Source organism: Engraulis encrasicolus, chromosome 7, assembly GCF_034702125.1.
Source record: "Engraulis encrasicolus isolate BLACKSEA-1 chromosome 7, IST_EnEncr_1.0, whole genome shotgun sequence".
NCBI lineage: Eukaryota > Metazoa > Chordata > Actinopteri > Clupeiformes > Engraulidae > Engraulis > Engraulis encrasicolus.
This window is the reverse complement of record NC_085863.1, coordinates 18,554,103-18,581,014: the sequence shown is the minus strand read 5'-3', so window position 1 is coordinate 18,581,014 and position 26,912 is coordinate 18,554,103. Positions and strand designations below refer to the sequence as shown.

Here is a 26,912-nt window from a genome sequence, read left to right as displayed (position 1 = left end):
TAGCCAGAACCGTCGCTCAAAGGCATCGATGGTCTACTGTATGTATGTACAACGGACATACAGGAGCCTAAAATAGCCATTATCAGGCAACTTACAGCTGGACAAACGTTGCCAGAAACGGCTAGCCTCATTTTGGACAGTAGTTTGGCTCACCCATATATTTATTTCAGGGAGCTTTACCGTGCTCCCAGAGTCAAAATATAAGCCGATAGGGTTACGTATGTCTCCTTTCACTGTTGTCCCTGGCATTGTTCAACAAGGTTTTGACGAAATCTGGACATCTTCCTGATGTACAGTGCTAGTGGCGCCTAGGCTATATCTTTCTGCTGCAAGACTTTTCTTTCCATTGAGTATTAACCTGGATGGGCTGGTTTTGTTCTGTGGTCCAGAAGGCAGCGAATGGATTAAGCGTCGTAGCCAATCAAAACCTGGCATGGAAGAACTGTGTTAAGAAAAGACAAGCGCCAGACACATCATCAATTGCGTCTAGCATTGGCCAGAGGGTTGGGTTGCTCTTGTTGTTTGGGTTTGCATGATTGAAGCTAAATACCATCTTTCTTTTCTCCACAGCTGTGACTTTTCGACATGGGCAAGCGATGCAGGTTTAACAAGACCCCAAAAGAATTTTTATCATTACATGCTTTCTATGTATTGGACTGTTTGCACAATGACAAAGATTGGTAAGTACAAGCACAGCAAGTATTTTTTTTATTACATTACACCATCGCTGGCGGCTTTATCTAAAGGGATTTAGAGCCGATTCATGCTTGATGCACATCAATGGCTCGAGCAGTCATGTTATCCAAAATGACCTCAAAATTAGCATGAGCTTGAGAAAGTTGAAAAAGAAATTGTACTTATTTTTAAGTTGTATTTGGCAATCTATGTATAAAAGTCTGGTTGATGCTTTCACACAGCCTTGGATCTGGCCAACTGATGCAGGCTACAAATAAAATCCATGTTTTTTTTGCGATAAGTTGCAGATAAGTTGTAGATCTTTAACTAGACAGCAGACATAGAGAACGAGAGGATGCAAAAGTGTGGCTTTAGAGCTGGCCTGTTGACCAAGCTCAGGATACATCACCTGGATTGGGCCAAGTGGGAGTATGTAGAGGTTGAAGAGGATAGGGCCCAGGACTGAAACTTGTGGGACTCCCGTATAGGACGAGGGGTGGTGGAGGATCTGTGGTGGTTAATATTTATGTAGTGGGCTGAGCTCTGTGGGAGAGGTATGAGGTGAACCACCAGAGGGCGGTGTGGGTGATGCCAATGGATTTCAGATGGTTGAGGAGAATGTGCTGGTTGAGAGGAGATTAGGGGTGCAAATGATTAATCGACTTTAGATTAATTGTCGAGCAAGAGGTTGCTTGATAAAATAATAATAATGCTTGAAAAGATAAAATGTATTAATCACCATTAATCGCTAGAGGGCGCTAGAGACTGATGAGTAGCTTCTAGTCCTATTCAAATCCATGGTGCACATAGATTTTATATATTAAATCGTCACTGCAACTTCTAGAGTTCATGTGGGTCTTTTGGAGATGTGTACTTGAATCTGTGATTATGCCAAGCCCAATGGTGTAAGTTGTTACTGTTTGAATTGTGAGAAAAAAACGATCTTTCAAGACAGGCAAATAATGTCACTGGTGGCAAGCAGCATTTTACTGTAAGCTTGCTAGGTTAGCTTAGTGTGCTAACTAGCGAAATCACAAATGTAGTCATTTCAAACTCTGAGCTGTAATTTTAATCACTAACACCCTGTCAGATACCTGGTATTACAGTCGGTCCCCCTACAATGCACACCCTTTACCGAGGTAATGCCACGTCATCCACCTCGGTACGTACCGGGCCTAGCTGCAGTGTACCCAAACAACCGCCGGGTGGCACTTGGGAGCGCTTGGAATGTTTTAGACGATGCTGACGGCATATTAATATATGCTCATATTCACCAGCACGCACCGATTCAGCGGATAACAACATGCCTATAAATTGTGTGAGAACACCTCCAGGAAGTAGGAAGAGTCATAAAAAGAATAGCCTAAATAATGTAATGATTTTTCATTTTTTTTCAAATGATGATCGGATGAATTGCATTAATGTGCAAGCTCTGACAAAATGTAAATTGAGTGTAGCCAGAAGCCATACCGATTATCGCATCGCAAGATTTGAAACGTCTAATATTGCAACTTCAGACTTGTTGTCTGGATGTGGATACTTTTTCGTTTGGTAAAAATTACTGAGAGTGCAATACACCTCACCGCAGTAACCTAACAGCGCTTCGTTTGAGCGTGTAAGCGTTGGCTATTTATCTCACATCGCCAACAGCTGGGGCGATAACCTAACCTACACTTCCCTAATGAATTTAATGTTGTCACATTGGCAAAAATTAGCAAGCGACTGATATTGCTGTTTTCGTGCTCAAATTAAGTGTAACCAACTGTCGGGTTATGTGTCGCAGGTGAGAAAGTGCGCATTTTTCCAGCGACACCTCTCCTTGTTACCAAATACCCTGGAGAGTACTGTACACCACACCACAAATACGCCAAGACACAAATATTGAGTTTTAAAATAATATTTATTAACTAACAGAAATCTAAAAGAGTCCCGGGGCACCCCAAATCTATACAAGTCCGAAATTCCAAATTTCCTTGGAGATCCCCCCACAGTCATCCGTTCCGAAGGAGGCGGAGGAGCGGTGGCCAGGTGTCCATCCATTGCGAGGCTGGGGAGACAGGAAGAGCTTGGTGACAGTAGGCTTGATTCCATAGGCAGTCCAAATGACACTCACTTCCATAATTAAGTAGGCTACGCAGGTAATCGCTGCACTTATTCCACGTGATTTACAACACTGCACTCGCTAGTCTAGGTTAAACGTTAGGGGTGAAGTTGCTCAGCACTCGCACACGGCACGGCTCACTGCAATGTGTGCTGCGATTCAAGGCCAGCGGTGTTAAAAGTGAGTCCAAGTACAACTGGGTTTGGAGAGAGAGAGAGAGAGAGAGAGGGGGGGGAAATATATGCTGGGAAATATAGGCCTATGCAATGTCATCTCATAATCATGGAGTTCCTCATGCGATTTCATCTGGGTCAGTCAGAAATGCATGCATCTTGCGCACCGGGAAGTGTGTTTTTTCAAACAAGAAAACTGGTTCATCATATGCATGGCTTAAACTGACTTTAATGTTTGCCAACGTGCTATAGTTTTCCTCTCATAATAGCACCTGGCGACTGTGACCACAGTTAGATGACCTCGCGCGCGTAAACCATTAAAATATAGCCTAGCCTTCTGTGGCTATTCAGAGCAATATGAACCAATCAGGTCGGCGTTGCTATTAAGCAAAATACATCCCTGATGTCTACTTAACTAAAATAAGATGCATTTGTCTAATATTTGGAGACATCGCCTTGCTCTTTCTGCGGGGAATTAAGCGCCTCTCTCCCTCGCTCTCTCTCTCTCCCTCTCTCGCCCACACACACACACACACACACACACACACACAGTTTGGAGAGGACGCATTTAAACTGTAACAGTTTAGGCAGTAGGGGAGAGCAGGGACTCATGAAACTCGGGACGAATGAAACACTGCGATTTACTCGAAAACTTTAACATATCCGAAAGTATGAAAAGTCAAAGTTGTCAGGTTTACAGGCAAAAAGGATTTAAGTGTCAGTAGACACTGTCGGGACGAATGAAACACCCGTTTCATCCGTCCCTCTCGCCCATTGACTTAAAGCAGGATCAAAATAAAATGGGAGCACTTGAGATGACTATGTTCCAACTTGTCTTGAGCACCGTCGTAGCGCAACAAATCATTATCGTAAACATAGCCTAGATAATTGGAAAAAAAAATAGGCTACATTTTATAGACTTTGGCTATAGGCTAAGCCGACTCCTCTACCTGTTTGAATTAGTGCAGCCTTACAGGGAGGACGTTAATTTGGCATAGGTCAACTGCAAGAGACTACTAATTTGTGACTTGGCGTGATGTGTGAATAATTAGGCTACGATATGCAACAGGCATATTTAGCCGCATTCAGTCATTCATCGGGTGAATGTCCCGACCCTGTGTGTCCGCGTGCATGCATGGGGTGGGGAAAAATACATCAAGCGTGCCATCACCACCAATCCCCCGGACCCACGAAACCCACTGAAGATGCAAGCAATTGTAGTCTGTCAGTATTTTAGTGTGGGCCCAGGTAGTTGAATTCATGGCATGGCCTGGTTATCTCAATAGTGCCAAGAAGATGTTTGCCCTCAGGCTAGTGTGTTCATAAAGCGCATGTTCGATTTGCTGTAATAGGCTACGATCAGTAAGCCTCAACTTGTCTGTCGTGTCTTTTCCTTCTTTCGATATTTTGTAAAATAGGCCCACGTTAAAGCCTAAATACGACAATAGGCCTAAATAAGGCTAATAAAGTAAGCTAAATAAGTTAGGCCTAAATAAAGTTGTTTTAGCCTATGAACTCAGGCAATGCAGAAATTTGCGGAGGGATTTTGGATATCTTGGCCTATAGGCTACCGATGGCTTTATGAACTTCATGACTGGGCTACAAGATAGTCGGGTAAACATATTGACTTGTAGACCACCAACATCTGATGCTGAAGTGGGGGAGGGTGTTTTTTTTTCACTTCAAATGTTCCCCGACACACACACACACACACACACACACACACACACACACACACACACACAGAGATACGCGCTAATCGCTCTCTCTCTCTCCGTCTCTCCCTCTCTTTCTCATTGTTGCTATACGTGCATCTGGATAGGCATAGGCAGTGTGGTCACCCAGCACATTTTCATAGAAATGCTGTGGGGTTTTTTTTTAATGAAATCTTTATTCAGTTATTTGTGAACAGTCTCTGCGTTTCACTTTCGATGTTGCGTCACCGTGGACAAGTGTCTGCTCGAAAACTTAATGCAAAGCGGCTAAAATGTTCAGAACGTGTTGAACTTTTCAAGAACATGATGTTTGTCTGGGGGATGGGTGGGTTACAGCAGACAGTGCAGTGCACGGGACTGCACAGCCTTTTGTGACATGTCGTGGCGCGACAGGTTATCCAGCCTCCGAAGGAGTCATAGTTCCCCAGTCATAGCCTACTGTTGGTTCGCATCTCCACCGAAGCAACTGAATTTGCAGTCCTAATCACAGATGATTAGCCACACCTGGTGTAACAGATGTATTGTCATGTGTGCATCACATCCCCAGTTAACCGGAATCCCGTCGATCGCGCACAACAGCGCATTGAAAGGATGAAATGTTCACAAGCACCAATACAAAAAAAACGTCTTCAACCTATTAGTCCGTAGGCTATCCTGAGGATATCCGTTCCTGACTTGAATAGGTAGTGCAGAAATAATTAACAGACATCACTTAGCCTATAAGTTAGGAGCGGAATTGAGACGGTGAATGCAGGACAGAATAATGAAAACAATATCGTCGACTGGCGGTCTTGTTTAGGGATCACGCTTGTGTTATTATCAAATACCCAATGTTACGTGCGCAATTGGCTGACTCTTTCCACTTGTAGCCTAAAACTGAGGGAGGGATCAACATACAATGAGCTACACTGAAGCAGATTACTCTGCTTCGCAAAAAAACCCCAGTGCACCAATAATACCCCCGTCTTCAACCTACTATTTAGGCTACCAGATATATAGGCTAGTAATAGTATTAAGTTGTGCTACCTTGTTTTTTGTGGTAACGACAGTGTAGATCAGGTAATAACCTGCAATAGGGGAAGCGGCATGCGCCAGTTTTAAAGACGGAATGTCGTCGCCAAATGTAAAATCGCATGCTGACATGACGGGGCACTACTTCATTAGGCTACAATGTTGTTCATGTCTGTTTGACTCACACTATATACGATTGGTTCAATTTGTGTTTTTGTGCTCATCCGCACAAATGAGACAGACAGGCTTGCTTGATAGGGCTACACAAAGCAAGCGACATCGGTCCACTCAACAATGGTCGAACTCCGCCGCTTGATTTCATGTCTCCTCAGTCTCTCCATTACGGTTTATTAGCCTACTCTGTTTTGCTATTTTCGTTATTCTTAGCCCTGGCATTGCAGATGAAGCAACTGTGATCAGTGAGGTTGTGGAAACGGTTGAATAGGCCTATGGTCCTAAATTGGGTTATTGTGGTTGTGGTCTTGTTTAGGGCTCACACTTGTGTTATTATCAAATGCCCTATCAAATGCCCAATGCTAAATAAAACATGCAATTTGCTGACTGTATTTCTACTACTACTAAAACTGGGGGACGGGCAAGGACGGAAGCACAAACAGACCATAGACACAGGCAGACGCTGCTCTGCAAAAGCGGTGCTATACTGCCCCCCGCATTCCGAATGGCCACAGGGTGTAATGATCACGGTACGCTGTCGCGGCCCGGCACGGTAATGAGCAGATTGAAGTTACACCATCTGTAGCTGAACTGGGCATGGTAATATATGACCATGCATGAAGAGGAACACCATCTGTTCAATTTCAGGTGAATCCATGTTAGCTACAAGTGTTGTTGTCATAGCTCATTTCATTCTCAATGACTAGCTTATTAGCTTATTAGCTCTCCTTACAGACACAGGAAATAGCTTTTTTTTGTTCAGAAACGAACTTTGTTGACATTACTATCCATTAAGGACAACAACACTACCCAAAATATAGCATTTCTTTATTTTGAAGCTTATCAAATTAAATTGCTTGTGGTTGATCATGCTGCTGACACTCCCCTTTAGCATACCTGTCAACTTTGAGCTCCCAAAATTCTGAAAAATTCCCATATTTTAAGCCAAAATCTGGGAAATTTTCTAAAGGCCAAATTTTGACAGTCAACGGGATGACAGAGACAGATCGGACGGTGCGTTCTACTCTGCTTTTCACAACAGCGCGCGTGCAAAGACAGATCCTGTCTAAAATCCCTCAGCACACGTTTTACAGCGTGGAGAAACAATGCAATGACAGGGCTGTACATTAAGACCAATTGGTCGCATATTGAGCCTAAAATTTTGACCGTGCGAGAAAGAAAAATAAAACGGGCACACCTGTACGAGTATGCATTCAACCCTTTCATTCGCATTTTGCTTCTGAGTTCGAGTGCATGATTGTGAGAGCTGTTCGTTTTTTCCACAGCCTGTCTGATAGACAGCATCAAACTCCATTGGGAACGCACTTCCAAAAAGACGGTCAATGTTGCTTGAATTCCGTGTTGGCTAAGATTGAGCCATCTCTGCTCCCGTAGCTCAGAAAAAAAAACAGAATCGCTTCGCACAGATCCCTGGTGGCAACAGTTACAAAGCGCGCATGCCTCATCTCCCAGTCGGATGTTCTGTGCCAACACTTCTTACAGCTTTTCGAAATGGACTGCTGTTTAAAACGTTCAAATGCGGGAGTTTGCATTGCTAACAGGAAACCTCTTGGATCCGATAGTGAAATAGCCACTCGGTTTGCTAGCTCATGTGGTTTAAAGGACGTCGTTGTTTGAGCTGTTTTGGCGTTTCCCAAACCGCTGTCTTCGCAATGACTTCGCAAAAAAATGCAATCGCAATCAAAGTAATCAAGTCAAAATATAGTTCGAGGAGCATTCACAAGTAGTGTGCAGTGCGCGCAAATGTAAAGTCTAGTTGGTCCAGTAGCTACCGGTGCTGTAGGCTATCAAAAAGAGCAGCCAACACAGTGAGATAATTTTGCTGCTCCCAGTTTCATTTCACACCGTTCCAACCCATGCGTTTGAGGAAACACTAACTAGGCTATAATAAAGCCCGTTGGATTAACGTGTTGTAGGCTATGTTTAAGATTTAGTCAATCTAGTTCAGTAAGCATGTGATTTACATGCTTTTAATCACGAAGTTATAGCCTGATAATAATAATAACAATAATAATAATAATAATAATAGGCATAATAATAGTAATAGTAACAGGAACTGTGATTTAGGGCATATAGCAGTGGTTCCCAACACTTTTTGCACTGGGACCATTTTATCCTGAACTTTTGGGGACCACATTTTTTTCACAACCAAAACCATGACTGAGCAAACTTGCTGGCTATAAAAAAGTGGATATTTCTGACAGTATAAGACTACAATAGCTATGGATTGTTAATTAGTGATATTTATTGGTATTTTTTATTTCACACCTAGACATTTCAGGGGAGCCCATTGGAATTCCAGGTGACCCCATACCCCAGTGTTGGAAAAAAAACACTGACATATAGCCTAGGCCATTGTGCATGAAGATGAAGAAACAAGCAATGAGCACAATAAGCACAGTATTTTACATACCCCCCCCCCCCCATAACAAAAGTGTCACGACATTTTTAGAGTGCTCCTAAATTTGTATCTGTGCTCCTAAAGTTTTATCCGTGCTCCTAAATTTTTTCATTTAGGAGCACCTGTGCTCCTAGTGAAAAAGCTTAACGTACAGCCCTGAATGAAAACAAAACAATGAAATGAGCGCAATGAGTTTCTTCTTCTTGTTTTGTCGCACAAGTTGTCTGTTCGTGCAAAACTTCGTGCTGGTAGAGGTTGTGATTAGGTTAATCGCATGATTCGCTGTTCCAAGGCTGTTTCATGCGTTGCATGAACTGACGGTTTCTGAGGAAAAGAGTGGGCGCACAAGCGCTACGGAGCTCGAGGTTGACAGCTCGTATTTTCAAGGAACTTCAATTCTTATAAACAGCCTACTGGACCGACGGTGTTTTTTGATAATGTGAAAATATCTGGGGGAAAAATCAAATCGGGAAGAAATCGGGAAATGAGTCAAAATTAGGGAGTTTCCCGGGAAATTAGGGATGGTTGACAGCAGGGTTTCCGTTAGGAAAAAAATCTGCCGGACAAAGTGGCTGGCCGAGTTTTCATCTTCCGAACATTTTAATAACATGCCGGTCAAATAGGCTATTTCACCGTTAACTAGCTTAAATTCTCACTTGCATGACCTGCACATGACCGTGCATGAACAGCTAAACACCCCCACCAACTCTGTTAAATGCCGTAAGATCAGACAGACACATTAGCTCTGCACACAGAGACTGTCCGTCACTCCACGGCAATACAGCTTTCGGCACCAACTCTTTAATGCGCTCACGACGATACAGACACGCGTACCTCTCTCTCAGTCACATCGTCACCATCATCCATAGCCTACCAACATAACAAACCGGTAGTGGGAAAACAATGATTACAAAGCGATAATTTTATTTCCCCAAACCGTGCACTGCGAACAAGTGAACAGTGCGAGTAAACGGGAATTAATTTAAATATAATGTCAGCTCAGCTGGGGAACGGGGGGATCGAGCATCCGAAGCGCAAGCAAGCAGACGGCTCTGAAGCATCCCATTTGACGTGCTATTGCTGGAGCCATTCACAAGCCTACACAACACAACTTCTCGTTCAAACCTTGATATTTTTCTCTCGAGATGATCGCCTAGGCTACCACACGCACAATCTCGGCAGAAAACAGCACCGAAAGCCATCAAATGCGCTTATGTCCAGGCATTGCCCCATCCGAATTCAAGCAACCATTTTCCAACTGTTTTTTTGCAATGAACGCCAGTATTCTCACAGCTACCCCTGACCAGCAAACTAACAAACTACTACTGCTACGAACAAACTGACAAAGAACTGCTTATTGGGATCAATCTCGAGGAAGTCACAGTGAACTTGTGAAACGCATGTTTACACAATGGCTGAGACGAAGGGAAAAAGAAAGCTAACACAAATGAGCCAGGACCTGATTCTGCGATTATTATGGCAGCAGGCAGGCTAGATAGCTAGCGAGCTGCTAATAGACAAAGTTTGCCTTAGGCCTACCTGAACTGAGTTGTTGAGGGTGTCACTACCTTGTTTCTGAAAGTATTTCCATTTGGGGGTAGCAATAGTCCAACTGATGTGTTGAAAACAAGACCAGCCATCTTATTTAATTACTGGATTATTACACGGTCACTGTTTGTTTATCACTCTTCTCATGAGAAGCGCTAGCTAGCTGTCAGCTGTCAAGAAGATCTGACCATGAAACTCGGCTATTCTGATTGGTTGACAGGAATCACATTATTCTTATTTTCAGCCATGATTGGCTGTTTATCTACATTTCGAGGATGCAGCTGTGTGTACGCCCAAGAAGAGAAAATAGATTTTAAATAGACGGGATAAGGCTATTATACATTTCAAACAGACACTTTGACCGGTGAGATTTTTTTTCTCGGACACTCAAAAATGTTACCGGCCAATGACCAGTAATTACCGGACAACGGAATGTCTGGTTGACAGGTATGCCCTTTAGGCAGACAAGTCCAGAGTCTGGTCACTCACGTTTGACTCAGTCAATGTTGTTTGTCATATCTCAGGCAAGGCGACATAGAGGGGGCGTGGGGCTACTAGAGCTAGACTACATCTGCTTTGAGTTCACTCCTGGGTGAAACAATGCAAGCAATGCCCCCCAAAGGTGGTGTGGAGATACCATAGAAAACATGTCTGCTTTCTTTTCCTAATGCATCATTTCTTGAGGAACATATAATATAACATAATACAATGAAATACAATATGGGCCAGGGCTTTTTCCAGGAACTTTTGGCATGAGGGAGCATCATGGCAGATTGCGGGGGGTGAAGGGGGGAATTTACTAGGGGCGGTCAAAAAAGTAATTTATATATCAAAAAAAAAGAAGTAAGCTTATGAGGGTGCACCCGCGGAGGTATGAGGGTGGAGCGCCCCTATTTCCCCATTCAGAAAAAGCCCTGTGGGCTTAATAATCATAATATAATTCTCATAGTATAATTTAATATAACAATATATATACTTTTTTAACTCAGTGTTTGAACTATTTAGCTGATATTTAAAAAGGCCCTATGAGATTCAATTGAAAAAACGCTGCTTATCAATCAATCGAAAGTCGATCGATAAGACTATCAACTAATGATTAATGAATTAATTGATAATTTGCATCCCTAGAGGGGATTTATTATTACCGGTAATCTTAACAGTGCTGGATAATGGTATTGAACTTTCACTCAAATTCAATTAACCAACCAGCCGTTACACATCTGATGTTACTACTCACTATTAATCCTGCTTACCGTTACTAATAGCATGCGATTTCTTCCCTTTTTAGGATATGGTGATATTCTTCCAAGCACAATGGCAGATAAGATGGTAGTCACTGCTGTTGCCTTATTTGGATTGTTTGTCTTCAACTATATAATCAGTGAAATTTATGCTACAACAGCCAACAAAAATATGTCTAGGTAAGTTTTGTGTGCTATAAAACATTCCAAGTTTAGTGGAGTCAATTAACACAGGATTTTGGGATTACTGTTACGGTGCATTTGGCATGATGTGTCCTTATGTGTGTACCGGGTGATGTGTACCGGGTAGTTGTTTTCTTCCAGAGAAAATACAATTTATTGTACAAACACATCTCTTTCATTTGTTCATCTTAAGTCTTAATCACTGTTTTGCAGGGTGTTATATCAGAATTTCCTTACATCAGCCAACCTTTTCATGAGACGACACAATATTAGTTTATCTCTCAGAAAAAGAGTCACCGATTACCTCAGTCTTCTGTGGTCAAGATATCAGTAGGTGGATTTTATTCAGCATAATCACTTTTAATGTAAAGCTACATATCCTTGGGATTAATTTAGTACGGTAGTTTCTGTACACTTAAATTCATGACCTCATTGTCATTTATTTTGCTTTTCCTTTTCTTCTTTTCAAATTCAACATCCCACCAATACTTTTATATCATGGAAGAGGTGAAGCATACCCAGGAGGACCCTTTCTACTGCATGACTTACCTAAAGAACTCCAAAATATTGTTCTCGTGAAGGAGAGGGGGAGATTTTTGTCCAAGGCCAGTGTTTGTAACTGTTTTTCTAGCAATATTTATTTACTATGAACAATGAGTAGTGTTGTGACTGGGCTCTGCTCAACTGATCAGAATTCTTATGTTTATACAGGTTCCTTTTTTTGAGCAAGCTGGGTCAGAATTTATTCAGGACATTGCATCTGTAGCAGTGATGTACTACTTTCCACGAGGAGAAATAATCCAGTACAGTGAGACATTAACAAGAGAGCTCTTTTGCATTGTCCGAGGGACATGTCAGGCAAGTTCATTAAATAATTAGGCTTCAAGTACACTATACGTATGTGATTTTAAATAAATATGATTTATATGTATATACATAATTTGTGTGAATGGTCACACCACACTTGTGCACTGTTGTAAATGATATATTTTTACTGCTTTCTACTTTATAAAGAATCAATATAAATTACGTCATCCTAATACCGGCAGTCATCATAATTTTCAAGTCATTTAATTTTATTGAAGAAATCTTCCAATGGTCACCGACATCAGAGGGAGTTTTACATGCTTTTGATTTGTTTCAAATTAATGTTCTTCATATATAATTCATTTTAATGCAAAACCCCAACATTTTTTTATTTTTAATTTTGTCTATTGGTCCGACAGCCCGTTAGTTCGACAATAAATAAAAGGAGCATAACAATAACCCTTTTGGTCCGACATACCATTAGTCAGACAGATCATGCCTTAACTGACTGCTAACAATTGTTTTGATTTGAGCATAGTTTTAATGCGTGTTGTCGGACTAATGGATCTCTTTTAAAGACCGCTATATATTCAGCGGTCAATTGTTGAACTAATGTAGGCCCCTTAAAATCCCTATGAAAGCCATCCTTTCTGTGGTAACATCACATGTGTCTTGACAACAGACAGACATAACAAGCACAATTATCCCTGACCTGTTTGCTTAAACTTAAACTTACACCAGTACAATTATTTACAGTCATTTAAATGCTGTGTTGTCTGTTGTCTGTCTTGTCTCCCTTTAGATTTTAACAGATAATTTGTCAAATATTGTGGCTCTATATGGAGAAGGAATGTACTTTGGAGAGGTAATATGTTATTTATGCTTGCTTACTTGTTTTTTTTAAACATTATTTCAACGACTTCTTAGCATCAGCTCTTGCAATTGTTGTGACTGTTTCTTCAGGTTGGATTTTTGTTTGGAAAACCAGCTTTGATGACAGTACGTGCAAAGACACACTGTGAGATATTATCCATTCATTTTGACCACATGATGGAAGTCATTGAAAAGTACCCGAACATGAAAAGGTAAATATAATGATATGATTTAGCAGTATAACACTTTAAAGGTCTCCTTCAGCTTGAAGGCACTTTTTAGTCACTGTTTTTGAAATACGGTTGGTCACAACAAGGTTTTTGTGCACACAATATTTCAAAGTGGTATTCTACCTTCTTTGGCTGTCTGAAGTCACTGATAGGGAATACAGACAGTTTGTCAAATCTACGTATTTGTGATGTACGCAAGATGTTAGATTTGTTAATTATCTCACCTATTTTACATTTACCGGTACCTCTGATTGTAATCTTAAAGTCATAGTTTGGAGTAGATTCACCCTAATGCCATTTGAACCGTGACATGCATCCAGTAGTCCACCTGAAGTGTTTTCTACCTTGGGCGAACATTAGCCGAGTTGCCAAGTTATTCCGAATAGCTTAGCACAAGCGCTAACGGAACTTGGCAGTATCTCCAAACTGACCACACTAAAATCATATGCCATGACACCCAACTTCTACAGTTGTACAAATATGGTCTGTACTCACAAAACGATGCATTTGGAAGTTTGTACATAATCCAGGAGTTTATTGTTATCAACACAAACCGAATAGCTTCTCTGCTTATACAGCTGTGTGTGTGTGTGTGTGTGTGTGTGTGTGTGTGTGTGTGTGTGTGTGTGTGTGTGTGTGTGTGTGTGTGTGTGATTGTTGTCAATGACATATAAACTGCTCATTGGAGACTGATCAAACGCAATTTCAAACATCTGTGCTAACCCTGTTACATAGATTTTTTTTGTTTCCGAGTTGTATTGGGTTTTCACTTCACATTGATGTTTGATAATGTGTAATACAAATCCCATTGCTATTGCTACTACAGTAGGAGAGCAGCAAAGTTTCAGAGCGAAGATGAAAACGTGTGCGTGTGAGAATTGGATTCTTTGTGATCATGACACAAATGGCAATATTGTCTTAGAAACTAGTTGTCTTATCTTGTATCTCTTTGTGACTGTCTCTCATGAACAGGCAGATGGAATATTTACAGACAAAATCTGACTATCACAAAGATGTTACGGATACAGTTGAAGTTATGATGATTTCAAAACAAACAGCACAAGAGGGAGAGGATTTTTCGAAAAATAAGAAGGACACCGTTTTTGCATATGAAGGGCGTAGATATGCCAAAAAATCCAAGTGTTGTAAGTAAAACTATGCTCATATTCCATTTTTTGGTGAAAAACCTAAGGCAACAGAATTGGCAAGAGAAAGAACAGGAATTGTTAGTTACAAATTCTTGTAAACGTACTGTGTGATGACTCTTGTGCAAAAGTGCTCCTGTGCAAATATGCAATGTGCCAACAAATATGCAATGCAGAGTATGCTTCCAATAAATTAACAAATAAACTTCTGCAATATTGAACCACTACAAACCAATTAAATAGACAGATTAAGTTAAGAATATGTAGAAAAGTAATCCTATGAATAAAATTTGCATTTGCATTCAGATGTAGAAAATGAATATTTTTGGGGATAAGTGACTGCACTATACGGCATGCACGGCCAATGAGCATTTGGCAACGCGTAGCTTATGGCCAAGCATTCTGCCATTATACTAAATGCAAGTTTCCAGAATTGAGGAAAATGCAACTTGTGTCCAGGCTCGTCATCTTACAAGTCAAGTTGAACACAACTAAACAATGGGTTTACAGACCGCACGAACGCTGGAGCAAACGTCAAACATGCTGGACTATAGTTTGCCCCGTGGAGTAAGACAAAATCTGAGATTCTTACTGGCCGTCTCTCCAGTCTTTCAGAAGTCACATCTGCACAAGTTTCATGGCTTACTTTGGAGCCAGCACACCCAATTTTGTGCGCGACTCGCACCAGTGTTTTTCCCAGACTGACTACAAACCAGCTAATTAATCACCTGCGCTTTCAGTTTGCCGCGCGAACCAAATTGGTTGAAGCGAGAACAGCTGACGCTGATCAGCCGACTCTCGCTTCCACTCAATCAGCTGGCGCTTCGCATAGTTCTACCACCACCCATTTTTTTCAAGTTTTTTTTTTTGGGGGGGGGGGGGGGTGAGTGAACTAACATGCAAACCTAGTTTGACTTAACACATACAATTTTGTGAGCATACAGGCTTGTAGCGGTTGCCCTGTCTGTTGTTTCCACCCTGTCAGTCCTCTGTCACCAGTCAAATGGTCTTGAGATTTTGTTTCTCAAAAAAAAACATTTTTTTACTCTGAACCCATACCACATTTTTTTTTTAAAAAGTCCTGGAATTTAGCGGCGGCTTCATTGCTGCTTTGATAGAAATAGTCTGAAGTAACCCACTAACAAAGACTAAATCAGTGTTAGTGTATTCCAAATGGCTGCACGTTGTAACTGCACTCGTGGTACAGCTGTATACGATGATACAGATATTGTTCAATGGCAGGCACATCAGCATTATCAACTCGCATCAACCATAGTTTCTGGTTGTTATTTTTCTGATGGATATAACAGCTGATACTGCTGTATACATCTGTTTTCTGGTTTTGTTTCCCAGTTGTTTTATAGTCTAAATGTTATTATCTTGTGTATTTCAGACATTGAAGATTTTGGAAATTTCCCCATTTATGCCGGTGCAGAAGAAGAAACAGTGGAAGAACGACTCTTGAAGCTCAGCAAGACAAGGATGGTACCAAAGGAGCCAGGGTATTTGCCACACATCACAATGTTCTTTTTCTGGTTCTGTTTTTTTGGTCATTAGAACTTAGAAGCCAATTGCGTAATTCTTAAAAATAAAATAAAAAATTGTGATATTGATTTTAGTATTGGAGTGATTCTACGATTCCCTACGCTTTTGGCAAAAGCAAAATGTCAATTATCAGTATTTTTTTTCAACTAAATGACCTAGATGTTTACATAGTGTATATATTTAAGTTTCCAAACAAACAAATTGCCAAGCTTAATCTTAAATCATTTGATAAATACTCTAATGAAAGCGAACATTTGCTTAATTATTTTGTCAACAGTGTTATGGACAAATACTATGTCATTTCAAACATATATAAAAATACTACAGAGTTGAAACAATATATGTTTGAAAGTGCTTATGTCCCTTAGCAGTAATGTTGTCATTAATCTGTGCAACTGATATAGAAAATGTGATTGTTGAGCTTCATAAGTAGGATTTTATGAGTCACTGTGATACAGACTGACACATTTTTCATCATAAATCCCTGTAACGTCTGATTTGAATATAGTCACCCTCCTTACACAAGACTTCCTTCTCCAGAGATAATCCCTAGTCAGGGTGGCCGCGGGTCCTTAAAAAGTCTTAAAAAGTCTTACATTTCATTTTCGCCAAATAAGGCCTTGAAAAGTCTTATTTTGTCTTAAATTTTCAATCCAAATGTCTTAAATTTGTGGAGCTTAATTTAGGGAGGAATAATTATGTCAGCCATGTGATGAACTTCGCGACGGAAATCGGGAGTTGTAGCCATGTAGTGTACTTTAGAGCGCATTATTGAATTTTATTTAGTGTAAAGTTTCATTGTGTATAGTTTTGTGTTTTCAAATGGCTACATTAATGTAAATAACCAATTGATTTTTGTGCTTCATTTGAACCTGTGTATGATCTTGCGAGTTGGTCCTAATTTCATTTGGAAAATGGTATTGAAAAGTCTTAAAATGTCTTAATTTTGACTTGCTAAAACCTGTAAACGCCGCGAGTTGGTCTTAATTTTATTTGGAACATGGTATTGAAAAGTCTTAAAATGTCTTAATTTTGACTTGGTCAAACCTGTAGACACCCTGCTAGTGTATGTTCATAGGATTTTTCCAACACATAAGGGATCAATAGCGCAAAAACACTTTCAAAACAGTCAACCGTGTTACTCAACTGTGTTACGGTCAACAGTGCAGGGGAACAAGTCGGCACTTTTTTAGGAGAAAAAACAGAGCAGACAAACCCATCTCCCTAGAACACAAATTATTTTGTTTGTTTGTCTGTCAATATGGATATAAATTGGCAAAAAACATACTCCTCCTCAACTGTCATCAGTGTTGCCAGATTGGGCTGGTTCCCGCCCAATTGGGCTGCTTAGGATGGCCGTGTGCGGGTAAAAATGGCATCTATCAGAAAAACCTTCCCACTGCCATAGAAATCAATAGAATTGGGCGGGTTTTTAGGGTGGATTTTGATAATTTTTTGGGCTGGAAATCATCAGCCTCATCTGGCAACCCTGACTGTCATACTTAATTGTAACACCAATTGACGGTAACACCGTTGACATTTCAGCCATTTTTATGGTGTTGTGCTAACTGAGGACCTCAAAAGTTCCACCACAACACCTTAATCAATTCATGTATCTGTATGCTTTATCTGTGTTTTTCTACATGTGATTTCTAATTCAGATTCTTATGAATATGTTGATAACACAGTTGACAGGCAATTTTTCCGCTATGAGAACATGAAAAAGAATGGATTAAATTATGGAAGGATGGAGCTCAAAATTTACCAAAAAGTCTTCCCGTATCCTGCCAAAGAGGTTATGACATCACGTGATGTTATTCGTATGGCCTAAGACCAAACCATTACTGATTTATGGAGGAGGTTTCAGACCGTGACACGGTTAACACAGTTTTCGTGGACACACACAAAATGGCAAATTTCATGTATAATGGAAAGGACAGTGGTCTTTCTGACAGTTTTGTCATATTGTGATGATTACTGTGAATCAACATTTGCAATCGTCTTGGGCAAAACAAGTTTCTTTACATGTTAATATGAAGACTGAATCTGACATTTGGAAAACAGGACGGCATGAAAACGCCCAAAACCAGTATTAAATATTCATTCTTGCTGAGGGAAATAATGCTATGTCTACACTTTCTGTATTATATGAAAGATAATGTTTTCTAATGTCCAAAACATCATTGGATGCCGTTAATAGTTAGTGGAATTGCCAAATAAAATCCACGGACTTAAAAGTGAAGGCGAATTAGAGAATCACTCATTGACTGAAAAAAAAATGTAAGATAGATTTTTCTATAGCCTACCTCATTATCATACAACTGTAAACTAAAGCCTGGGCAGTGTCAGTACTCTGATCGCAACTGTCCCTTCACTAAAGTCAGGGTTTCCCCCAGGATTTTCTTGAAGGCGCGGTGGCAAAGGAGACCCCCTGGGGGCCCGGCCCCCAGGTTGGGAACCAATGATGTATCACACTAATGTGTTATAATAGTCTTACAGTTGATCTGGCTGCTGCCTAGGACCTAGGACTCTCCTTAATAATGTAACCAGAGATGCAAAGACCGTGCCACCCCTTCTGTAAAAACATTTTTTTCCCCAGGAGTGTAACCGTATCACAGTTTCCTGTAAATAACTGCATTCACACCTACAAAAACACACTAATAGCCTACTGCAGTAGGCCTAATAATAATGCAGTCATATGCTACAGCACTGAAACAGCAGGTTTCTTTATATTGCAGTAGGCCTACAACAGTTTTAAGGAGGCCTACAAATGATGTTTGATGAAACAAAAAGGCACAAAATAAGATATGAATGAATAATATGAATGGATAGGCTATTTGGATATTCAACATAGGCTAGCCTAAGCAAAATCACACCATAGCCAGTTATTTTAAGCCTTCATTTAAATGTTGCATGTTGACTGTGAAAATGTAGTATATCTCTCATATTTCAGTGTTTTCAGAGGTAAATGTTCAGCCAAAAAGCCCAATTCAATACTGAAGCCTGCAGTCCCTGTTGCCGCGGCGCTTCAAGGATTAATTGAAAACGCATTTTGGATAACAGCGAGAGGGACGCCGAAAGTCAAAAACTTTACTAGACCGCTGGAAGGACGTGCAAGGATACCGTCATTTTATGCGTTGTTTTATGTAAAATAAACAACAGATTTTGAGAGACACAGCGTTTTGCTTTGTGCACGGACACAAGGGGAAATAATAGGATTTTTTTGGATGACACGTGTCTACAGCACTGCAGAAGCTATAACAGAATTAAGCAGGACAGTCGGGACGAGTGAACACGTTTTACTGAACGGTTATTTTCAAAGATGATGAAGCATATGGACATCATTTTGTCATATCAAGACCCACATATGTATTATGTCATTTAACGTAGCCTAAACGTTGAGGAAGCACGCTGATTTTTCTTTTACTTGGAGCGCAATGTGTCGTTTGTTGCGGTTCTCCCCTTTTGTCACGTTACATGCGCTAAGAAACCTCATCCAAGTCTGACCGAGAGAACTGTTAACCATGCGTGGCCACTTCGGATAGCTCCAAATGTCGAAGTTGTTATAGGCCTAAGCTTAGCTTTCTGCATGGCTAAACTGTGATACTTATGATGTATTTGTTTATTTCTTAGCGCACGTAACGTGATGGCAGATCACAGAACTTATCGCAGTAGCTCAATGACTAAAAAGCGGCATATTTCCTTTCTTTGGTAGAAAATTCCTCCTGTTATACATCAGGTCATAAGTAAATGGAGGAAATCAAATATGCTTTGCTTTTAATTGTGAACTAGTTTTACAGTGATTTAGCAAACACAATAGGCTACTTTTGGACATAACTCATGCAGTCGCGTGCCACCCAAGGTGCCATTTCCGACCCTGAGAGATATCGCTGAAATCTAACGCAGAGCTCACAGAGATAACTAAAAACTGCCAAAAATCCACGGAAAAGTGTCAAGTTTGTCAGAAGGGTGATAGCCTACTGGCATTGATCTGTCTTTATTGTAGAAATAAATACAGACAGGACGCCGTTACTCTGTAAGCGGTCCTAAATCATAGCGTAACGGGCCGTAGCCCAACGCAAGTTTGCGCTTGCTAGAACCCTGACAGGACTCCGAATTTTTCCGAGGGGTGGCGGGGCATAGCAGAGGCGTGGCGGCCCGCCACTGTGAAATGAATGTAGCGGAAACCCTGAAAGTTTTATTTTTTATATCTTCCTAACCCAAGTTAACTGCAAGAACATTTGTGAAGAGATCCTTAATCCATATCGTGTCAGTTCTTCTATATTTCTGATTCGTCTGCATCAGGGATTAAAATTTACTTTTTTTCAAAACCATCCCAGAACTGCCCTGGCAAAATTTGAATCTTTCATGGGGCCCAATTTTTTTATCAGCGCCCCTGGCACCGATACAGATCGTGTACAGAGATCGTGTACAGAGACCATGTTGGGAAAGGACTTGTAAATTACTTAGATTGAGGGATACGTTGTCTCAATGCTTCTGGATTTTTGGTGTCGAGACGATTTTTTTAAATGCCCAACTCCACGGTTGATTTAGAAATCTACACAGCGCTATAGAGCTCAGCGCTATATCCTAGAAGATCACCAGCACACCATCCACTAATCATGTCCCATTACACAAACAATCTATAATCTACAATTTTGCACAAAAGACACAAGAAAACACACAGAAACATATGAATGTGGCTTCCTGTATCATAATCGAATCAATTCAGGAAATATTTGTTGTAAAATTGTCTTGATGTTAAGGCAAGTGGAATACCTGCAGTCAGCACATCTGGAGGATTGTTTCCTTGTGATGTAAAAAAAAATACCATAACATGCAATTGTACTTCAATTTTTTCTTTATCGCCCGGTAAGAGGCGATAACGGCTCACCACTAATTTACGGTCAAATGTTTAGGCTCATATGCAAGCAAACTGCTTGCACTGTAGATCCCTGCTGAACACACACACATACAGACACACACACACAAACATATTGATTCAGTTCTGCCCATAGAAGCTCCATAGAATTTTGATTAGGGATTTGTGATGCCCACTCCAAAATGTTCACTGTGTTGTCCTTTCACCATTTTTATGAAGAAAGTTGGCAATATGAATTGGGTCACTGTCTACCTGGATGACCCATTTGCTGCTAATTAGCCTTGGCAAATATTTTGAGATGTTGTTCAAATACTTTTCCACACACTGTTCCTTCTTCATGATGTCATCTTTTTTGTGAAATGCATCAGTTCCTCCCGCAAAAAAATAACCCCATACATCATGCTGCAACCCCCATGTTTCAAACGGTGTTCTGATGCTTACATACAGTATTAGAAGTTTACAAGCTTGAGAACACCATATTAACTTTATAGCATGCTACCACCCCCTTGTTTCAGTGTTGTTTGCTACAAGAGGGACTGATGCACATTACAAAATACAGTAGATTAAGTAATATTTATTTCTATTTCAGGAATTATTTAGAGCACTTGGAACAGTTTTTCTGTACAACTTGCCCCTCTACACTTCTAATGAGGTATTGAAATAATATACATTTAGTTACAGTTTAAAATGCAATGCCTGAACAAATGTACTGCATATGACATGTTATACAGAGGGGCTTGGGACATCAGACGGGTTTGAATTATTGTTGTCCTCGGTAATTAGTTATGTTCTTAATATCTCATTCACATTGACATTTTCAAAACTGTAAAATCAAACACTTAGCATTATTTCCTCTTCCCAGGCGTAATTATTTCTCCATCTTTCCACAGGAATGCCATTTTGCCCAGCAATCCAACATACATCCGCTGGGAAATTTTCCGTGTATTAATGGCAATTGCCATTAGTATTCTTACTGCACTACTTATTTCGTTTTTGCATCAATCCGGATCCATCTGGATCGTGTTGTATATTCTTGGACTATTTTGTTGGGTTGACATTTATATCCGCATGCATGTGGCATTCTATAAAGAAAACCAGCTCCAAGTCGACACTTTGGAAACAGCAAAGCATTATTTGAAAAATGGCTTTTTATTGGACTTCATCAGCTGTTTTCCTTGGGAGATTGTTGCCTTATCATTTGTAAACATAAATTTAGGAAATTTGTCGAGCAGCCTAGAGGCGGTTCATTTGCTTGCATACTTCAGAGCGCCACATATTTTACAGCTGTACCGAGTTCCTTTGGCATTTTCTTTTTATCAGTCTGGCATTGCAACTGAAAAAACAGCTGTGACATTTTTCCAACTTTTCCTTTATACCGCGCTGTGTCTTCACTTTTTCACGTGTTTTGTGTTTGCAATCGTGTGCCCCCTTGGAGATATGAATGGTGATCCCTCAATATATACTTTGCCTGGAACAAAACACAATTGTTCTGCTTCAACATGGGTGCTACATTTGGATTCAACGTTTATTGTTGAGTTAGGTAAGGTTTTTTTTTTAAAGGATTTTGTCGTTTTACCTACCTTTACCTACCTATATAAAGCTGTGGTCTGTAATGGTCTGCACTCTGCAGCTAAAAGACTAAGATTTTAAGTTTGCATTTGTTAAATGGTTTTATACTGTATGCCTTTTTCATTTGTACAGAAACTCTAAGCTTTACCGAACTGTATGGCATTTCTTTGTATTTTGCCATCACAACCCTTTGTGGAGTCGGATATGGGGATATTCATCCTACTTCGGCTGCGGTGGTAAGTAATTTAAAACAATACTGCATGAAACTTCTGAAAGTTTACAGTGAAGTGGCAGTGTTTCCCACAGAACTTTTGGAAACTATGGGGGCAGCCTCCCCGGCGGTCATGGGACCATGTAAATGTGCACGGAGTACATTTGAGAGTGTGTGAGTGCATGGTGCGAGAGGTTTCTACTACTAAACTAATGCTATTAAAATTGATTGGGATTGGCAGTTTCTGATATGTAATAAATACTTGTCACTGTGGCCTAACATTGGGCACTTGTCTGTTATGCGGCCGACCCGGGTCCGATTCCCAGCTCATTTGCCGACCCCTCCCCGTCTCTCTCCCCATTCGCTTCCTGTCCACCTCTCATACTGTCCTGTCATCAATAAAATCGAAAAAGACCAACAATTTTTTTTTTTTACAAAAAACAAACAAAAAACTTGTCACTGCAATTATTCGCTTAGTCATTGTAATTATCGTAATCTTTAAGCAAGATATTATCTTAGGCCCACATTGCCCAACCTCAACCCTATAAGACCTGCATCATGAAAGCATAGACAAAATGTATGTATGTTGGTGTGTGTGTGTGTGTGTGTGTGTGTGTGTGTGTGTGTGTGTGTGTGTGTGTGTGTGTGTGTGTGTGTGTGTGTGTGAGTAAGTGAGAGAAATGGAGAGAGAGAGAGAAAGAGAGAGAGAGAGGGCGTGCAATACAGAGTGGACAGTGTAGAACTGTGTTTTACAGTTGTTTGAGAACACGCACAGATTGCACTGTCCGGTAAAGCATGCCCTCATATTCCAAATAACCACTAGATGTAAATGCACAATGAATGTTGCGGTAGGCTGACGGTAGGCGTGGATGACGTGAGCAGAATAACGTCTGTAATAATTGTGTAAATGTACCTCCGGGCTTGTTTAGTGTGGGAACCTTTAACCTAATTGCACTACTTTCACTGTTTTACAGAGGATTGCCATGATCTTCACTATACTCGCGGGAACCGTATATTCTGGCCTTCTGTCAGGTACTGTTGCTTCAATACTTACTAACGCAGATGTAATCAGAGCTGCTTTCACTGACCGAAAAGACAGTCTTGGATTATTTCTCAAGGTATGTTGCATGCAAGCACAAGTTATAGTTTCAAGTTTCAAGTTTTTTTTTTTTAAGAAACAGACAACATATATTACTAGTATTAAAAACAAAATACAAAATATACAAGATTATAGCCATACGGCTTATTTCCATCTTTTGTCCCTTGATAGGTTTGATGTTCGTCAAAAAAGAAATAGAATAAAGAAATATAGCTGCAAGCAGCAATGCGGGGCCAAGCAGTAAACTTGCCCAAGTCGCCACTGCAACCAAATTAACTGCAGCGCCCCCTTTAGGCCAAATCTCACCAATGTTGGTGTGCAATCTTTGGAGGGGAAGGTGATCATGTGAACCAAGTTTAGTTTGAACAGAGACTGCAGAGACAAACTTGCCAAAGTTGCCATGGCAATAGAAGGAACTGCAGCGCCCCCTTTGGCCCAAATCTCGCCAATGTTGGGGTGCATTCCTTGGAGGGGAAAATGGGGAGAGAGACGGGGAGGGTAGGCAAAGGACCTGGGCTGGGAATCAAACCCGGGTCAGCCACATGATAGACGAGTGCCCTACCGGTTGGCCATGGCAGGGCCTGTGCTGCCCTTGATTTATATTGAGTAACACATTTCCATTCCCTCTCAAATTAGTCTATAAAATATCAGCAAGTCATTTCTATACTTGAGAGGCTTGCTTTTTGGACAGCAATTATAATCCTCTGTGATCATTCTATTTAGTAAAATTGTTTATATGACATACAATATTATGGAAAAGAATCGGGAGCCTACTGAAAATAGATATGTCCTTGAAATACTAAACATAAGAATCCTATAGGCTGCAATGTAATATTGGCCAGCCTTTTGAGAGACTGGTCTGAGGAATTGGTGTATATAGAAGCAACATGTGTGTGTGTGTGTGTGTATGTGTGTGTGTGTGTGTGTGTGTGTGTGTGTGTGTGCGTGTGTGTGTGTGTGAGAGACAGAGGAACCGAGAGAACAACAATGGTCTCTCTCTCTCTCTCTCCCTCCCTCCTTCCCTCTCTCTCCCTCTCCCCCTCCCTCTCCCTCTCCCTCTCCCTCTGTCTGTGTGTGGGGGGTGGAGGTGGGGGGGTATGTGCAGGGGCTGGGGCAGTGGGGCTTTGGTTGACACTAGAGCAATAGCAGACTACGCACACACCTAAGCTCTCGTCTCTTGTGTGTCCAGAGACCCCCTGCCGAGAATGGTGTCAGTGAACGTGCGCAGGTGCCGTTGGCAAAGGGGACAGAGAGATGAGAAAAATCCCTCCATTCTTTCCACAATTTTGAATGGCTGCTGAGAGCTGATAGTTTTTTCAATCGCTACGAAAATCCATACCTGGGTGCAGCATAGTGTGAAGATGACCTGTGTACCAATATTTTGAAAATTGGGTTTACGGTTCAAAAGCTACAGGCAAAAATGTAGCTAAAATTTTGACCTGCTGGTGGCGCTACAGAGTTTGAGCTGGGGTTCTGATTTTGTTTGTGGTAGGTCATGGGATGGACTACTATGTGTGTACAAAATCCCAACCTAATTCAACAAACGGTTGCTGAGATATGACCTCACTTCCTGTTTCACCACGTTTACGACAATTTTGATTGGCTCTCACGGCTAAACGATAAAAGATATCCAATATTCCTGAAGACCCCATGTGTAGCTCAGTACAGAGATACTATATACCGAATTTCGGGTGAATTGGTCAAAAATTGCCGAAAAAATAGCATTTTTATTGAATTTTACAAAATCCAAAATGGCGGGAAAACTATCCTGGCGGAAAATGACGTCATAGGGTGCGTTGGATTCGTCTTGGCCCAAGGATTCCAGGGATACCAAGTTTATGAAAATCGGCCCAGCGGTTCAAAAGTTACAAGCAGAAATGTACCTGCAACTTTGACCTGTTGGTGGCGCTAGAGCGTTGGGGCTGGGGACCTATAAATTGCTGTGGGTAATGCTGAGCCGGGCCCGAATGTGTGTGCCGATTTACAGCATTTTCCTACGTACGGTTCTATGGGCTGCCATAGACTTGCAGAGGGAGAGGAATGGTGACTAGAGAATAATAATAAATATAGCTGCAAGCAGCAATGCGGGGCCAAGCAGTAAACTTGCCAAAGTCGCCACGGCAACAGAAGGAACTGCAGCGCCCCCTTTGGCCCAAATCTCGCCAATGTTGGTGTGCATTCCTTGGAGGGGAGTGTGCTCACATGAACCAAGTTTATTTTGAATCCCTTAAAGGGCTGACAAATATAAGATCACTTCCTGTTACCTGTTGGTGGCGCTAGAGAGTTTGAGCTGGGAATCTGGATTTTTTTGTGGAAGGTCATGGGATTGATTAGTATGTGTGCAAAAAATAGCTAAAAGAATCTGACAAACGGTTGCTGAGATATGACCTCACTTCCTGTTTTGCCACTTTCACGACAATTTTGATTGGCTGTCTCCTCCAAACGATAAGAGGTATCAAAAAATCTTTGGATACCCTAATACCTATCAGTCTGAAGATGATGTGTACCTTTTTGCTGGTCATTCTGACAAAAAATGTGTGACAAGTAGCATTTTATTGAATTTTACAAAATTCAAAATGGCGGAATTTCCCTTCTGTGTTTACATAACGTTATATAGTGCGTTGGATTCGACTTGGCCCAAGGATTCTAGTGATAATAATATATTTTACATTGTGCACATGGTTAAAAAGCTACAGGCAAAAATGTAGCTAAAATTTTGACCTGTTGGTGGCGCTACAGAGTTTGAGCTGGGGGTCTGAATTTTTTTTCAGTAGGTCATGAGATGGGCATCTATGTTTGTGAAAAATCCTAGCCAAAACCGACAAAGGGTTGCTGAGATATGACCTCACTTCCTGTTTTGCCACTTTTACAACAATTTTGATTGGCTGTCACGGCTAAACCATAAAAGATATCTAATATTTCTTGAGACCCCATACAAACCTCAGTACAGAGATACAATATACCAAATTTCGGGCGAAATGGTCAAAAATTGCGGGAAAAATAGCATTTTTATTGAATTTTACAAAATTCAAAATGGCGGGAAAACTATCCAGGCAGAAAATGGCGTCATAGGGTGCGTTGGATTAGTCTTGGCCCAAGGATTCCAGGGATACCAGGTTTATGAAAATTGATCCAGCGGTTCAAAAGTTACAAGCAGAAATGTACCTGCGACTTTCACCTGCTGGTGGCGCTAGAGTATTGGGGCTGGGGACCTATAACTCGCTGTGGGTAATGTAGATGCTGCCTCAATTATGTGTGCCAATTTACAGCATTTTTCTATAAATGGTTCTATGGGCTACCATAGACTT

At 40.9% G+C, this 26,912-nt stretch overlaps 1 protein-coding gene across 2 annotated transcripts in view; it reads left to right on the top strand.

The window, feature by feature from the left end:
* Positions 1–26,912, top strand: part of LOC134452536 (uncharacterized) — an 86,067-nt gene that overhangs the window by 30,005 nt on the left and 29,150 nt on the right. For both annotated transcript variants that reach the window (XM_063202985.1, XM_063202986.1), the window contains 13 exons: positions 571–680; positions 11,108–11,240; positions 11,457–11,573; positions 11,749–11,848; positions 11,955–12,101; positions 12,853–12,915; positions 13,014–13,135; positions 14,126–14,298; positions 15,692–15,800; positions 21,315–21,377; positions 21,616–22,265; positions 22,427–22,530; positions 23,480–23,623. In XM_063202985.1, coding sequence (XP_063059055.1) covers positions 571–680; positions 11,108–11,240; positions 11,457–11,573; positions 11,749–11,848; positions 11,955–12,101; positions 12,853–12,915; positions 13,014–13,135; positions 14,126–14,298; positions 15,692–15,800; positions 21,315–21,377; positions 21,616–22,265; positions 22,427–22,530; positions 23,480–23,623 — 2,035 coding nt within the window. The remainder of the gene's footprint in view (positions 1–570; positions 681–11,107; positions 11,241–11,456; positions 11,574–11,748; positions 11,849–11,954; positions 12,102–12,852; positions 12,916–13,013; positions 13,136–14,125; positions 14,299–15,691; positions 15,801–21,314; positions 21,378–21,615; positions 22,266–22,426; positions 22,531–23,479; positions 23,624–26,912) is intronic.